Here is a 17742-nt window from a genome sequence, read left to right as displayed (position 1 = left end):
TGCGCCATTAGCCGGAAATTCTTCGGCAGACGTCCATCATGTTAAACAACAAGATACTTCTTCACCGCCCCCTCAGTACTCAGCCTTGCTTGACTAGAAATCTATAATTCTGGGTTTCTTTGAAGTGTGGTTGCAAAGCCCCATCACTTAATAATACACACATAGGCAAAAGACTCTTCAGTGGAACATCCCGCTCAGAGTAGCATGAACATATTCCTGGACAGAACAGGAAGGGGCTCAGACCACGATGGAACAAAGTAAGCCCACCTATTTGCCTTCAGGGAAATAACACTTGTGCATGGGACAGGTGTAAGGTAGAACCTAATTATGCAGATCCGTTTGAGGGATGAACAAAAGCAACTTTGGGGAAAGCTGTTCATGCCATTTGCTGAGGCACCTATATTGGCTCTGTCAGTGTTTAACGTAGAATTCAGAATATTAGACTGATTCCTCATCCGGGGAGGATTTATGACTTAAATAAGCAATCCCAGCTCCTCCGCTATAGAGAAAAGTGGCAAGTGTCCTTTCCCAAAAAAGAGTCAGACAAGGAGGGTTCCAAGTGTCAAACCCTGAGTGAGAAATGAGGAAGGGCCTGGCACTGGTCTTCTGTCTTCAAGCTGGTCTTTTTAGCAAGAATTTGGATGAAGGTATGTTTATCCAATAATGCTGGGAGATGTAGCTGACATACTGAACAAAATAATTTATATTCAAAACATGCTGGAATACTGGGATGAAACTAAACAAGAGAAAAATCTAATAGATATAAAGTAGTCCGACACTCAGGTTACTACGTCACCTGCCCCACTAAGGGCAGTCCATGAAAACAGGTGTGGAGATTTTATGAGCCAACACTATACACCCCTGCTAGACACGGTGTACGTCTTAGGGAGGAGACGAGGCATCAGAACCCTGGAACAGGAGCTGAGCTTGCATTAATGAGATTACATCTGCAGTATTGTGTACCATTTGGATGCCCCATTTTATACAGATCAGTACACACTGCAGTAAATCCAGAGGAAGGCAACCAGGGTATGGAAGGGTCTGAAAATATATTAACACAAAGAACAGCTAGAGAAACAGGACTTCTAACCCAATCAGAGAAGATTAAGAGAAAAGACAAGACAATTATCTTCAAATATATAAAGGGGCTGCCACTGGCCAAAGGTGGTACAATTTGAGGACTAAAATGAATACCGGACAGTAATGGATTATAACCCATTAAATAATAAAATAACCCCATGAGCCAATGCTAACAACAAATATCTAAGCCTGGACTCTCAGGGCTAGCAAGTAGAAAGAGGAGTAAGTTGTTCTATTTATAGACAGATAAATTGAAGCTACTTCCATTTCTAATCTAGAAAGTCTAATATAGAAAAGAACCTGCTAACAAGGAGTTAATGAACGATGAACCTGGAGCACAGAACTCTACTCAGAACTTTCAAAGATCCTCACAGTCTGCTAAATAATTGTGGGCTCTTATTCATAGTATCTAAACTTTTATTTCCCCTCTCATAAGGGTGGAAAATTAACCTTTGCTGAATGTCTAACAGGTGCCAAGTAAATATATTTTACTTAATCTTCCTAATGACTCAGTGAGACGGTATCATCTTTGTTTTAAGGCGCAGTAACCCATGCAGCATGACACAGAGAGTAAATGCCAGAGCTGGGATTTGAACCCAAGTGTGTTTAAACCCCTTCCACCCACAAAAGCACACAAAATACACAAGGTGACTGGAGAGGTGCCAGGGCCCCACAGCTCCTCAAGTCGGTCTGTCATGGCCCTTTAATGTTTACATTTTCCCCATCTACCCAGACCATAGTGCCACTATTCTAATTCCTCTGGATTAGAAGAGGAAGACTGGGGCCTTTTCTAGAAACCCATTGTTGAGATAACCCTGATCCCTGTGAGGTGTCTCTGCCCCATCCCCTCCCCACAGCCACCCTTGTTTGCCCTTCTGTTGAATACGGTTCAGTTTACCTGAATCGACCCACTTTGTTATCTTTCTCTTCTTCAGAGTCTGTTCACCTGACTCTAAAGTTCACCTGGAAACCAATGGACACCAGTTCCCTGGTCGTCTGGGATAGCTAGGGGAAAATTTAACACTGTTGATAACATCTATGAATTCAAAGATACCAATCAACGGTTTCTCTGACGAAGGGGAGTGCAGGCTAAGGGGGGACACGTGGCTGTCCTCTTACGACTCCTCTTACCACTGTTATGTGTTAGAAGAGTAAGAACATTCTAAATTACAGTGCATGGTCACAGACAGGCCCTTTCTTTATTTTATTCTGAAAGTATGACTATTTCTAAGTGATTTTCCAGGTTTTGTGTCTGGAACACAGAATCTCTCATCATCTCCCAACCTGCTGCCCACGTCTCCCAAGGCCTGAGAAGGTAGTTAGGATTAATGTTCCCAACAGGTCAGGCTCACCAGCTGACTAAAGCTTTCTGCTTGGAGGTAAGGAAATTTCTAGGCTTCTTTAGCATATTTAAAAATACAATGTTTGTATATTTGGCTGCTTTCAGACCACCTGTTTTAGCTGCCTCTTAATGAATGCTGGAGTTCCCTGAGATCAGGGACCACACCCCCTCTGATTATTCATTCCACAAGTATTTCCGGAGCATCTGTGTGTACTGTGTGCCAGGGGTAGAGCAGTGAAACAGACAGACACAACCCCTGCCCCCATCAGGGCTTAACAGCCTGGCTGTAGAGACACACACGAAACAAAAATTACACAAATAGGATTCACACTCAACAAACAGTCCACATCTCTCTACAGTATCCAGCACAGAGCTCGGCACATGGTGGGTGCTTTTTCATGAATATGTGACTGATATTTTTGTGGAATGTGCAGAAAGACTGACCAGCTGAGTTAATCTTAATGTTGGGAGTTCAACGCTTTGACTTTTAGAGTAAGGGAAAAACATGAGAGTGAATCAGGGAGATCTGGGTTCTAGTTCCTGCTTTTCCACTGACTACTAGAATTTTCTTGGGTGAGTCACTCAGTCTTTCTGAGCCTCAGTTTCCTTACTTGTAGAATAACGTGTAAGGACTGGGATTCCTCACTGATAATGAAATGCTTGCTATCAGAGGTGTTCTAATCTAGCCTCCCTTACCTTGCCAGAAGACAAGGAGTGACTGGAGCTGAGGGCTTCCTGAGGCAAAAGGCTCTAGCGTGGGGGTCTGTGTTTAAGTCAGGGCTGGGGGGAAGATGGAGTAGCCGCTGGAAGGAATGCATCCCCTGGACCATGAAACTAACAGGCTATGTCTGAACATGGGAAACACTGCACTTCACTTACCACCGACTGTTTAAAAAGAAATGCTTTCATTCATAGGATATTCTAGGTTATATTTCTAAACAACAGATCAGAGGAGAAAGGAAAGTACAGAAATAGTTTTCTTTGTATGTTTTTACAAGTGGAAAAAACCAATTTTCCATCCACTCTGATAGTCAAAAATGGCTTAGAAACTTGAAGGCATGATGTCAGATAGAAAAACCTTGAATGTCCTTGAACACTGGTCTAGAGCATGATTTAGCACCATGATTTTAGGAGATTTTGGGCATAGCCTTCTCTTCCCAGTAAGAAAAAAATTAAGAAAAATTCTAATGAATGCATATCATCTTAAAAAAATACTCATAACTTAGGAAACTAAAATGAAGCAAGGACACAGCCTGTTGCCTGGGGCTGAAGGACTAGGCCAAAATAATAGGTCTAAATACTAGGGCTAAATCCATATCTTCATTAATAAAACTACTAATATGCAGGAAAAGATCATCTCATACCCTTCCAACCCTGAGGTAAGCGAGTGAGAGTAGGGTCAGAGACAAAGCCTTCCCCTGTCTCTGCTGCAAATTCAGACAGTTGAATTCTTCCCCTAGCTTGAGCAAACGCATTGAGTCTCTGCTACAGTCTCCTTTCTCTCACTCCCTATCAGAGCTCCTAATTTTTGCCTACTTGCTCCAAATGTAAGAGAGCAAGTGATCAGGCTTTCTCACAAGACTACTACATCCCTACAGGCTGTTTCATGCACCACTTCCTGGTCTTCCACCCTTCAGGAACTGACCCCCAATAACCTGGCCAGAGGAAGGCATCGTTTCCACCAGGGATCCTTTGGATAGGAGGCCCCTACCAACCAGCATCTCTGTGGCCATTTCCCAAATCATTGGTCTTGGTCTAACTTTGTGATGAGCCCCATTCAAATAATTATAAATATGAGCCAATCACAGCCACTAAGGTCTCAGGAAACTATCCCAACCTCAGCTCCCTGAGTCCCAGCCTCCCAGAAGGCAGAGCAGCCCAAGCAGCTCGGGTGGGGCAGCTCAGAAGGAGAGGAGACCCAGACCCTCTCATTCTTCATCCTCGCCACTTCTGCTAAACTCTCACAACATGAGAGGTCTGGCTGACCGCCCCAATCTTCTGCCCCCTCAGACAAGGTCTCCACGCTGTGACATACCTCCTCCAGCCCTGCTCTTTCCCCTTTGGCTGGCACAAAGAGACAACTGGCCCCTGTGGTTAGGCTCCACAGTGGGAGAAATTCCTCTGGGGGTAACTCTCCAGGGGCGGTTAAGCCAACAAGAAGTCTTGGGGGAAGGAAGGTTGGGGCACTGTCCTACCTTGTCACTGTCCACTGTGTTCTGAGAGGTCCTAGATGCAATGGAGATGGTGTCTGGCTGGCTGCTCCCATCCCCCTGGCTGTCAACATCCTCCACTCCATCCCTGTGGGAAAAAGAGAAAAAAAACAGGGGTGGGGGCGGGGGGAACCACTGTGGGTTTAGAGCACACAAGGATTTCCAGCTGGGCTGGCAGGGCAGAGCCTCAGCACTTTCTAGCAGGGATTTGTCTAAAATTATCCCACTAAAGGGAGCAGCCCTATGTGATTTTCAATGAGGTCACCTCTTGCACTTAGTAAACACGGTAAATCACTATGTTGATAACTGAACACAAAATGACTCCTTCTCCATAACTCCTCTGGCCCGTGGTGCAGAGGGGGCAATTATTTTTCCTGGGACTGGGTCTATAATAGGCAGTAGGAAGAGGTATATCCTACTTAGAACCTAGGCTTCTATCCGGCTGACTGGGTCATCGCCAACAATCCCAGAGTTCGGGGTATTCAAGTAGTTTTTCTGCTGCTGTAACAAGATGGGGGTTGGCTTATAGCTGGAATATAAAGAAAACAGAACTGATAAGATATTTTTTTGACTTGTGTTTCTTCTGCTCAAGAAAATGGAGTGGGATATTTTCTCCAGGGGAGATTATCTTTGGGAAGTTCCTGATGCTGAACTCTCAACTCCTGGGGATGGAGGAGGAGTTTATTGCCTTCATTTTGGTGGGTCTTGTTGATCTCATGCTTATTTACGATGACTTCTTATCAACACAGAAGGCCAAGGCATCTTCTCAAAGATAAGAGAACAGTCACAGAATCCACAGCCGCTTTTGAGCCAGCTGTGCTCCTGAGCGCCTGATAAGACGGCTCCCGAGAGCAATCTTGCCTTTGGACTCCTTCCTGGGCCCTGGACCATATAGCTGTCCCACTCACAGGCTCCTTCAGCTCTCCAGCTTAGAACTGTGTCGAACCCACAGTTCTGCATTGAACCCACAGCCAGGGCCAAGTGGGATTAGACGCCTGGGAACTGGTGAAGGCTGAATGGTCTGTGTCAGGAAAAACTGGAGCAGATGTGGGCCAGGGCTTGGATAAATTAGCACAGGAAATGACAGCTCTTCCCACAGAGGCTTTGATGAAAGTCACAGCCTTGATGCTGCTTATGGAGAAGTAATGGTATTAGAAGGAATGGGAACTCATTGCCTGAGGATGTCACCACATAGCAAAATGCCCCATATATTGAAGCTACCTCACAGAGTCTAAACAACCACAATCTGGTGAATGTGAGTGTATGTGGACATGCGTGTGCATGTGGGCATACATGTGATGCATATGTATACAGACAGTGTCTACTAGACATAACAAGTGTTTTCTCCCCAGAACACTTCTAAGTTGACTGCTCTTTCACCAAACACTTGTGGGCTTGGGAAATGTCAACTTATTTTAATAATATAAGCCACACATTCGTACGAAGGAAAATCTGCTGTAAAAAGAAATTATGTGATGTATTTCAAAACTAAAAATAAAGGACTTTTAGATCATCTGTTGTTTTAGATATCTGGGCCACTGCTCCCCACCATTTGTAGATAGTTGCGAGTTGGCTGTACTTTCTGCTTCCCACTAAGCAGGCCTTTCTGGTCCACTCCAGATGGAGCCAGTTCTGGGGGATGTGGGGAGCCCATCCAGAAGTGTGGGAGTATTCTCTAAGCCAATCCACTCCTCCGTAAACCCTGTCCCCATATCCAGTGAGCCAAGCTCATGAAATTACAGATTGCCTGGCTGTTCTCTGCAGTGTCTGCAAGGTTTCTTACCCTCTCATCACAGGACAATGACAGAGAAAAGGTGGGGGGTATTTCCAAGGTATGTCATGTCCATCCCATGTTCGAGAGATGCTCAAACTCTCCTACTATAGGAAAAAGGGGCTCTTTCACAGAGTAACTCTAGCCAGCCTCACCTGAATATCCTTTCCCCCTATGGTCCTGGACATTCAGTTCTTTATAACTGTTTCCATTCTGTCTTCTTTATTAAAGTAGGGGCTTCCTGCAGCAGGGTCTGTCTCTAGTGCTAAGCTGAATCTACTCCTTACCTGGACTCTGGACATGGGTAACTGAAATCAAAATGACCCCTCCCCCAATACAGTCTCAATTTATCTTTTCAGCACTGAGAGGTGACCTTATGCTGGCCACACCGGTCTTGGGGCTTCTGCCCTGTGTGGTATCTCTCTCTACCTTAGTCACACCCTTCTTTTGGCTACCACCTCCCTCTGGACTAATGCTGCTACTCTGCAGGACCTGTGGTGGCTCCCCGCTTGTGTATACTGGTTGGCACCAAAGGGTCAACTAAATCTTCCGGATGTATTCCATTCAGGAAGAGGGGAGGAGAGAAGAGCCTGTTACCATCAATGAGCATCAGCCCCAGAAGTCCGTTTTTTTTTTTTTTCCCAAAGTTGACATGAAGTGTTTGTATGCTTTCTTTTGAAGTGCCCTAAAAGACTCATCGTAGGTGACTGTCACAGGGAGACTTGAGAAAGAAATACTTAAGAAGTCATCCACTGTTCTAAGGGAAACTGGGATTAGAAGGGCCCAGAGAGATGAAGATACAAAGAATAAGTCCTTGTCTGCCCGATCACATTGCTTATCTGGGATGAATGAGGGTGAGGACTCGGGGGGGCTGCAGTAAGAGCTGTAAGGATAACCCAACCATCGTACCCCCCACACATTACAGTGTGCAAAGCCCTTTTACCATCTAAACAGTCGAGAGAGCTCCCCACTCACAGCCCATCTCCTTCCCAAAGCCTTCCCCAGACACTCTACTCTGGTGCTCATCTAAAGTCCCCTCTCTTTGAATTCTTACAGCATTTACTGTCCCTACATGTGGTACTGGTTCTTCTTGTCTAACTAGTCCATGGGTGAGACATGACGGTGAGATGGTTCTTGAGGGGATGGATTCATCTTACACTTCCTTTTATCTTCTTGCAGCACCTGGCAGAGTGTCTCTCAAAAATAAGCTCAGTGAGACCCTGCTGAATTTCATTGACAGTAACCGACGAGATGCTTAAAGAGGGGATGACTCATCTTAGGTAGAATTCGGTGGAGAGGGGTGGAGAGCAGTGCCACCCCTCCCCTTCACGGAGAGGGGTGCCACCTGCAGAGCACACTGCCCCCGTGGAAGCAAAGGTTCACCCTGTTCCCGCTCCCGGAAGCCTGTGAGGCAGTGCTGGGGGGAGAGACGCTGGTTACCTCTTACTATTGTTCCTCTGTTTGGCTGGTGTTTTGGGGAGCTGAATTGGCTCCTTTAAAGCTCCTTTCAGGTGAATGATCCTTTCTTGAATCACCTCTCGAATGTTCTTGATCCACTCCTGCTTGGTTTCTATGTTGGAGGCCTGGAGTGCCACAGGGAGAAAGAGTGAGAACCCCATCTCCCTTCAGCCCGCCAAAACAGTTCTCAAACCTCCTCTTGCAGGCTTAATCCATTATTTTCAAGGATATCAAATGCTCGAGGAGTTTATTTCTCATTTTATACTTATGACTCTTCAATCCCAGAGATGTGCATCTCCAACACCTAGCACAGGGCTACGACCTCAAGACTCAATGGAGACTTGTTCAGGGGTGATTTTCAAAGTATTTAATAACCTGTAAGGCACTGACCAACACTGATACCTGCCCTGGGGCTGGAGCAGTAGCTGGAGGCCCCCGCTGGGCCAGGGATTAACCCTTCACTTATTAGATTCTGGGGAGGTCTGGGGAACACTGGGAAGGGCAGTGAGGGGGCATTTGAAGGCACTGCTATTTAGCAACTGGTGTGGATAACTGTCAGGACATTCAACACCTCATATTGGCTACATAGGCTTGTACTGGTTGAAAGTCAGTCCTGGGTTTTTAGCCTGGGAAACCTGTTAATTGAAGGCATTGCTACCATTCCTGAATATCCCATTTGTCTTTGTGGAATTTTTTTCAGGTAATTCTGCCTCATGACAGGTAGCAGCCATGCTGACAATTCAGAGTGGACAAGCATGACGCTTCTGTCAGGATTGGACCATCTTTTCCTTGGTGATGGGCACTTCCCTGATAAGCAGATGACTGGTGGGGGCTCCATCTGCAGGCTCTCTTCTCAGTGAGACTAACATTACCACAAGCACTGACCCAGTTCCCAGGCTGCTGTGCTCTGGAGAGCTGAAATGACTCTTTAAGGCCGTCATCTGATGAAAGGCCCTTTCTTAACACTCCTCTCAATTAGCACAGTTCCCATGCTAGCGTAATTTACTAGAGCTTCTAGAATGTAAGTCCCTAGAGGATAGGGTCCATATCTTATACATAACTATCCCCCACAGCACTGAGCAGAACACCTTATACATAGATGGTGTTCAGGAAAAAATGTCGAATGAATGTAGCATAAATCAAGGTGCCTTTTGTCAAAGGGGCAACTGTTGCTCTTGCCACTTGGAGGGGACATATGGACAGAACATAGTTAAGGGCCCTGTTGAGGAAACCCAATAGACTGCTCCCTGCTTCTTCTCTCTATGCTCATACAAGTGCATGGACTTCGGAGACCACTGGTCTTCAAGATTTCCAGTCTACTATCACGATAGAATTTGCTTCTCAATACCCATGTGATGCTGCCTTCCCAAGAAAGGCCCAGTGGCTCAGTGGAGTCTCCAGGCCCCAGCCTTTAGGTATAATGTGCCCACATCCCTCCACCCCACCTCCGCTACCCCAACGCTGGTCTTGTGCCCAGCAGAGAGCAGTACTTACTTTTAGCACTGTTTTATTGTCTGAGGACGGGGTGCGCCCGGACCACAAGGCGAATTTGCAGGGATCACCCTCCACGTGCTCGGTCACACCCAGCTCTGAGGTCTGTAGACAGGAAATGCCTGTGAGAGGCGGGGAAGGGGAGGGCAGTGGGGAAACTTAGGGCTGGGGTGGGAAGGGAAGGCAACAAAGAGGAGAGGACCGAGGGAGGGGCTCTGTCAATCAAACTTCAACAGACTGGAGGTTCTGTTCATCTACCCAGGATGGAAGGACTTACAGGCACGTGCCTGGTTAGCAGGTAGCAGGGAGGGAAGGTGAAGAGGGAAGTGCTAAAAGCAAACAGGAAGAAGACGTGTGAACTCTAAAATGCAGAAGGGGAAGTTGAGGGGGGCGCTTTCCAAATAGGAGGCACTTTCATTTGTCCAGGATGGTTTTGGTGTGGCGCCAGGGGGAGAGAGGAGCTGAGCGTTCGAGACCCCTTCCTGCCCAAGGGCTCCACGAAAACAGGGAGTCTGGTGTTGCCCCACTGGCCCCACCTACCAGTAGCTTGTTCTTGTAAACATATTTCGTGTGTCCTGAAGAGTCTTTGATCTCCTTGCTAAAAACCAAGGAGATCTCAAAGAGGAACAGGTGCCGCTCCCGTCCCTTCCGGATCAGCGACTTCGGGTCCCACACTTGAAAGGCATCCTGGAGAATCAGCTCCCCCTGCACGTCCAGGTTCTCGTCGAATCCTGAAAAACACCCATGTCCACCCTGTGGAGTTTCTCTATGCCACATTCGGGGCGCCATGTTCCACTCCCCCCTTGGAGAAAGGCTTCCCTATCTGGGAACCCTCAGCTACCACAGTGCTTTTCTCTCTCCGCTGATTCCTGAGACTTCTGGACACCTGAGTGGGCAGCTCTATGGAACTGTAATCAGATCCCCCTTCCTGCACTAGGTCTCCTCTACACAACCGGTATTAGTGGACTCTCCTGCCAAGGTCCTATGAACCTCCTCCAGCCCCACTGTTAGCCTGGGACTTCCTGCAAGGGCAAACCCCATCTCCTTCTTCCTCCACAGCTCCCCATTGTCCCTGACTCGGAGCTCGGAGAGGGGCTGAGGACAAACACTGCCTGATTGAGTGTCCTTGACTCCACTTTATTTGTCGTGGCTTTCTTTCTTATATTCCATTTGTAGGACTTTTCCCTTTGATTGCTTCTGTACAGTGCAGTGCACAAGCCTTCAACAGTTTATATTTATACCACTTTAAACCTTTGACAGAGGTTCTGAAACTTTAGTGTACATAAGACTCACCTTGAAAGCTTGTGAAACCACAGATTCCTGCCCACCCCTCAGCCCCCCAAGAGATTGGGATTCAGTAGGTGTGTGGTGGAGCCCACACATTTGCACTCTCACAAGCTCCCAGGTGCTGTTGCTGCTGGTCCACAGACCATGCTTGGAGTAGCTGGATCTGGAATACAGATCAGGGACAGGCTGGAGGAGAAGGGAACTTACAGAGGAGGACACCTGGGGTGGGGGTGGGGGTAACAGCAAAGAAAGCAGTGGAGAAATTGTGACAACAGGAAAACATTCATATGGTCAGTGCTCAGTCTGGAGAAGGTAACCAGGGCTCCTTTGAATGAAAAATTGGGGCTTCCTATGCTAAGGGTGGCCCAGGAAGTACTGAGACCAGCCAAGTCTTTTAGATGGGGGTGGGATGGGAGGGGAGGTGATGGGGGAGATAGAGCCCAGAAGAGAAAAAACAGCCCACAGGTTTACATATTTACACTTATCTCCCTTAATACCTGTTTGCCAGCCCAGGACTGGGATGTTAAGTCTTAACTCACCTAACGACTTCCACCCAATATGGCTGCTTTGCCCATCTGTTTTGTGGTGTTAAGAGCACTTTACGGGAGTCTCACTATACTGGGTTTCTGGGCCCCAAGAACATGGTTCCAGTAAACTGAATGTGCTTCGGTGGAGTCCTATCAGGTTTACCTGGCTGGACTTTTCTCAGTGCTAGGAAGAGCATAAGGGTGGTTGCACACCAATGTGAATGTACTTAATGCCACTGAATAGTATGCTTAAAAATGGTTAGAATGGTAAACTTTATGTTATAGATATTTTTTACAATAAAAAAAAGAAGGGCATAAGGCTGAAGATGTTGTGTTTGTGTGTATGTGTGTGTGCATGCACAGGATTTCTACTTCTTCTGATGACAAATGCAATGCAGATGCTGTGCAGAGAACAGGACTGCTGTGGGTCAGGGCTCTAGCACGTTTATAGTAAGGATGATGGCCTGTCCTAGACACCTCACAGGCAGCAAACTGTCCATGTACCCGAAACAGCCTAGGCCTGGTCCTACCTGGAGGCGATGTTAGCCGAGCTGGCCCCGGTGGAGCTCCCCTCACACCTCCGAGGACCTATGTAACAACTTGCCATTTGACCTCTCCTCTAGCTTGCCCCTTGCCTGATTTCATGCCACTTCCCTCCCATGAGCACCCTGGTCTTAGGAAAGGAGGGGGCTCCTCCAGGGAGGCTGGGAGGACAGCTACCTTCCAGCATGCTGACATGCATGGCGTCATTGGCTTTCTTTGGGACACTGAGCATCACCTCCAGGCCATCCTTGAGCTCCCCTTTCCCTTCTTCACAGCAAGTTAAGAGTTCCTGGGAAAAAAGTCCAGACACAATTAGAACCATTTCCCCAGCTTCCCCACCCTCCCACACCTAACCCAGCAAGGCAATTATACACCAGCTTCATTCTTTGTAATGGTTCCCTCTAAGCTATAAAGAAAGTGGGTGGGGTGGGAGGTTATTTCCAAAGAATTCAACCTCTATTTTTTTCCTAGACTGAGCTTCCTCAGCTCAATTCAATCCAAACTAACACAATTCAACCCAACTTCCAAATGGCTAGCACTCTAAGTCAGCAAGTAGGGCATTTTCTGTCATTTGACTGCCCTCCTGGAGAAGGAAATGCCCCTGGCAAAGCACATGAACAGAGGTGCAGCACTGTGGAATCATCAAGAGGAGACAATGGGTCTGCAATGATGCATGGCACTCATATGCCACGCCGCATACCTACTGCTAGCACCACTTTTATTACATGCTTCTACCGCCTGAATGCTGACTTCTACCATACTGGGAGCAACCTGGGGTTATAGACATTATAGGTTTACAGCATTTCAGAAGTATAAAAGATTTTTTAGATCATATGGATCAGGAGTTCCTAACCTGGGGCCAACAGATGGGATTCTGGACTAGTTCTTTCATTGTCAAATGAGGAAACTGTGATTAAGAGAGACAGAGATTTCCTCCAGATTATAGAATTCATTGGAGTTCATGTAGGGGCTTGAATCTAGGTCTTTTGGATCCAAGTCCAGTACTCCATCCATCATGCCAACAATGTCTCCCCCATGTCCCCCACCACACTGAGACTCCCCAGACCATGCCCTCCCTTTTCTACTTCCTCATTGGAGACTAGACCATCTCCATAAAAGATACATAGTATCTGGTTGATGGAGAAAAGATAACTTCCAACTATCTCAGGAATCATAAAGACCATTTGGAATGATTTTGCCCAAACCAGAGGGATGCTGGCTTTCATTTTCCCTGTCAGGGTTATTGTACCTTGCTCACTTTGTCACTGCAAGGGGAGCAGGGGGCAGGGGATGAATGGATGGGAATTTACTTCCAGGAAAGAAAGAAGTTGACCAGATCAAACATTAATACATTAATGACAGATCTCTTGGCAAATAAACTAATGGTACTTGCTAGCAGGAGAGTCCTTATCTATGGAATGCTTTTAGTAGGATATATCTGGCCTGTCTAGGACTTCTTATGATAAACAAACCTGGAATCTGTGGCTTTAGGGGGTTTGCTCCCTGGAAAGTATCACATAAGCTATGCAACTATCTAAGTAAAAAGTGAGTCCATTGCATAACCAAAATGGATCTCTTCAGGGTAAGTGATATGATGCAACATACATCATTTAGATGACCTTGTACGTTAATCTGGGACACAGAACATCCTGATGCTGCAAGAAAGGTCTTGGAACTGTTGGTGGTCCTGGACTTCTGTTTTACCTCTGCTTTGGAATTATTTGTATCCTTGAAATTATTAGTAAAGCTTATACTTGGTAAGCTATCTGATTCGTGGGCATCTGATATAAAAATCCAATCCTTTGTGTTATCTTAGATACATTCCCATATGAACAAGGGAGCTTTGCTTGTCTAAAGAAGAGGTGAACTGCCCAGAGCACACGTTTGGAAGGTAGAAGTGATCAGTTCTCAGCTCTGCTTGGTTCTGGTAGTATAATGGCATCATTGTTCAGAAAGCTGCATTTACTTCTGCCAACCTGAAGTTCTCTGATTCTCCCCACCCCCTTCCTAATTTTAACCCTCCCAACCTTGTTCTCATACATCATCAAAGGAACTCCTGAAGCAGAAACATAAGAGAGAAATAAGAAATATGCTTCAGTTTGCAACATAAAACACCAATTAGTTTAAGCCCCCCAAAGCAATTTGGCAAGTCTCTCAATCTACCAGCAAAGCCAATAAGTTCTCAGATCCTTGCTATAATTTATGATCAGGAGAGGACTCCACGCTTAATTTAGACTCCAAAAGGACAGCTGTAGCAGATTTACACGGAGAATATTGAATACTTTGACATATAGTTTTTACTTTCATGCAACACCTAAACTGAGGAACCCCGGAAGATACTGATAATTAAATATCAATTTATTTGGAGTAAAATTGACTTTAATGAGAAAATAAATCCCATATTATTTATTTATAGTAAAAGCTCAGCAAGCTATTTTCCTTTTACTCAGCAGGTACTCTGCTACCAGCACATTTAAAAGAGGCCAAAATTCCCTTGTCTTTTTTCCAATAATTTTATAACTTGCCCTATAATCAAATTCCAATTACTTCATTTTTCCCCTTCTTAGTTACCTGCACAATCACTTCTTACTAAAACATTTAATCACAGAATGAAGGCCCAGACCCCACCCCTCCACCTGTCTAAACCAAAACACAGGACAGCCTACCCATCCTCTACTTCTCTCATTTGTCTGTGTCATGCAATTAATCCCAGGAACCTCAGCCTTAGGGGATTAACAGGGAGAGGTGAAAAGCTCTATTTCCCTTAGAACTGCATTTTACTTGATTTAAGACACCGGTAGTGGGCAAGTTGGCTTTTTGTTTTCTAATTTACAATCCAACCAATTCCTGAAAAGGCTTTGGGATACTTAAATTAAAAAACCAGAGAAATAAAATTTAAAAAATCTTCTGGTAAAAGAAAAATCATCTAGAAAGGTCAAGCATTAAGAGGGATAGGGAAGGAGAAGATAATTATACACAGAAATCTGGGCTAAGGAGAAACTAAAGTCATGCGCTGCATAACGACGTCTCGGTCAACGATGAACCGCATATTTGATGGTGGTCCCATAAGATTAGTACCATATAGCCTAGGTGTGTAGTAGCCTCCACCATCTAGGTTTGTGTAAGCACACTCTATGATGTTTGCACAATGACAAAATCGCCTAATGATGCATTTCTCAGAACTTATCCCCATCCTTAAGCGATGCAGGACTGTACTGTAAGTAACCAGAGAACTCAACGCTAACTATCTGATAGTCAAAGGCACAAAGAAGGACCTAAAGCTCTTAAGATTTAAAGGTAGAAAGCACACCAATTTTTCAGGAAAGAACTCCCCAGGCTCTACTCTGAGATCTTATGAGAATTTCTGTGAGTCTTTTATAAGAAACTTCAAAAAACAAAGAGGATGACATCTTCAAAAGCGGTTCTGCCAAAATAGTCGTGATGTTCTGCACACTGTTACTTCTCACACTAGCCCTGGATCAAGGCCAAGGGCACGATGCCGCGGTATAATTCTCTAAGGCATTTCTGCAGGGTTGGAAGACTTGAGTGCCTGGAAGCAGAAGCCCACAGTCTCCTCTTGGAGATAAGGAAGGAGAAGGTTGGAGGAAGGAGGCTGAAGGGAAAGGATGGTGCAGGCCCTGCCCTGACACAGAGCGGGGCAGAGAGGCCAGGGCACAGGCTCACTGCTGCCCCCACTCTTCTCACCACGGAACCACAAGCACTAAGCCAGTGAGATCCGATGGGCCAGCATGATGGGCATACTGCAAGTCACTAGAAACCTAGATTTGAAACTAGACTAGTTTTCAGGTCTAGTGAAGCTAGAATATGTGAGATTCTGCAAGTGTCTCTAAACATGAGCTGAATTTTATCAGATTTTCTCTGGAGCTATGCTACTAATAACATGCCTCTCACTATTCCTCTCTACTTTGCATTTGAGGAGCAACCAGCAAAATATTCAAGCTTAGGGAAAACTCCACCCTTATGCCTTAAGAATTAATATAGACAGGGGTTACATAACTGCCTGTATCGATTTCCCAGGCTTTCTGGGGAAATGTCATATTTTCAGACTGTCAGTGTATCTTTCTCTGAAAAGAATCTGCCCAAAGTATTTAGTATTTTACATAATTTGATTATTTGACTTTTAAAGAAAAGATTTTGGAGAAAATCCAAATCTCTTCGTTGGCTCCAGAAGAATCCCTAACATATGGGATCCTACAAACACAAGAGTGTCATTGTGTTTTAATATGTACTCTTTGACTATTTTCTCTCAAAAACATCATAGTCTCGACAAATAGAGATTGAGGCAATGGTAGGTGCTGCCCTGGGCGTCTACTGCCCATGTAGACTGTCCCTAAGACCTTGACCCCTGATCCTGTCAGAAGCAGGGGTTACCAGGAGGAATCTGTCCCAGGAGGGAAGGACAGAGAGGCTCTAAGTACCAACCAGTGCCTGGGGTGGCAATCACTGTAAGTTGTGCAGCAGAAGGGTGTGAAAATAGTCACAACTTGTTCCTGCTCCCACTTTTCCTCTTTCCCCTAACAAATCAGCATCTTGAATTTCACAGGCTAGGACGTGCAGTCTGGAGCCAGCAATGGCAGCACGGGCTCATCTCTGAAGTTGTGCTCTAGGTAGAGGAAAGCTCTTCAGGTAGAAGCTTTCCCATCCTTGTGCAAAGCTGGGACTCCCTGGCCTGCTGAGTAGTGTGGTAGGGGGTGACACACAGGGGAGGGGAGGTACCTTCAGGAGCAGTTGGTACTTGGTGATCCTCTGGACGGGCTTAATCAGGTAGGAAGAGATGGAGTTGGCCAGACCGTGCCGCTGCTGTATCTCCTACAGGGATGAAAGCGGGCACCATTAGACACAGAGGGGACATGTACATTAGACAGAGGGGACGTGTAGGTGTGTGTTCTGGGAGGAGGTAGGTGGGGCAAGACGAGAGGAGAAACAAAAAAAGGGTAGACAACTATGAGGAACTGTCCTTTGATGGGGAGAAGGGAGTAGAAAGCGAAACAAGAGAGACCAAGATGCATATATAAATAGAAAAAAGGAGAGATGTCGAAAGGGGAGAAGCTTTAGGAAAAGAAAGCAGATGTGTGAAGCAGAAATGGAAATTAAGAAGAAATGGAGAAAGATAAATGTAGAAAAAGGGAGTGAGGAGATAAATAACAGACAGAAGGGTAAAGGAGAGGTGAAGGAGCAGAAGTAAAAGGAAATAAACCCAGAATGGAGGAAATAAAAGGCGGATGGAGGGAGGATGAGAATAATGGAAGGCAGAGCGCGAGGCTCTAATTTCTATTCTGATGGCTCCTGAGTCTCCACTTGCCCGCAGTCTCTGTAAAACAGCACCAGGACTTCTCTCTTTTACCACCTCTCCTCTCTTCAAATTGAACACATCCCAACTTAGAAGCACCACCTTATTCCTGATAACTTTTCCATTGTGATCAATGGCACCTCCCTCATTCTTCAGGTCTCATGAGCTGGAAACCATGGAGTCATTTTTAGTTGTTTTTTTCTGTTATCCCTGGCGACAAGGCTTTCCTCTCCATGTTCACCAGCATCACCCACATTGTTCATGCCCAGGCTAAGACCATGGCCTCCAACTGCTATTTGTGCCTCTAGTCTCTCATTTTAGTCCATTCTCTATCCTACTCTGAAAATGGTCTTCCACTCCCCAAGGTCTAGGTGTTATGAAGGTTAGAGAAGGGTACATTTTAGTCCCTTCCATCAAGTACCTTATTATATTCTAGCCAGCTGAGAATACTCACACACATAAAATTGAGAGCAACAAAGGACAAGAGAAGGTATTCTCATTGGTTGTTGCCAGTGAGAACAGAGAGGAATCACTGGACCCAGGAGTGGCCGTCAACGGTTCAGTAGATAAAGCCTTCAGCTGGGGCTTAGAGGATGGGTAAGGAGCGGTGAAGTGGGAAGCTGGAGGAATGGCAGTCTATAAAGGGGAAACATATAAAACAAAATGCAGAGGCCGAAATAATCATAGTGTATTTAGATGATAATGAGGACCATGTCTGAATG

General features: G+C 45.7%; 1 protein-coding gene across 6 annotated transcripts in view; it reads right to left on the bottom strand.

The window, feature by feature from the left end:
- The window catches only part of KALRN (kalirin RhoGEF kinase), a 633526-nt gene that overhangs the window by 201360 nt on the left and 414424 nt on the right, over positions 1 to 17742 (bottom strand). For all 6 annotated transcript variants that reach the window (XM_087439724.1, XM_087439725.1, XM_014783031.2 and 3 more), the window contains exons 28-33: positions 16447 to 16539; positions 11887 to 11998; positions 9893 to 10083; positions 9356 to 9457; positions 7844 to 7986; positions 4618 to 4720 (exon numbers count right to left, since the gene is read on the bottom strand). In XM_087439724.1, the coding sequence (XP_087295850.1) occupies positions 4618 to 4720; positions 7844 to 7986; positions 9356 to 9457; positions 9893 to 10083; positions 11887 to 11998; positions 16447 to 16539 (744 nt within the window). The remainder of the gene's footprint in view (positions 1 to 4617; positions 4721 to 7843; positions 7987 to 9355; positions 9458 to 9892; positions 10084 to 11886; positions 11999 to 16446; positions 16540 to 17742) is intronic.

This window comes from Ceratotherium simum, chromosome 15 (assembly GCF_057802395.1).
Source record: "Ceratotherium simum simum isolate JZ-2026a chromosome 15, ASM5780239v1, whole genome shotgun sequence".
NCBI classification, from domain to species: Eukaryota; Metazoa; Chordata; class Mammalia; order Perissodactyla; family Rhinocerotidae; genus Ceratotherium; species Ceratotherium simum.
The sequence above is the reverse complement of the archived record's forward strand: the minus strand, read 5'-3'. Positions and strand labels throughout refer to the sequence as shown.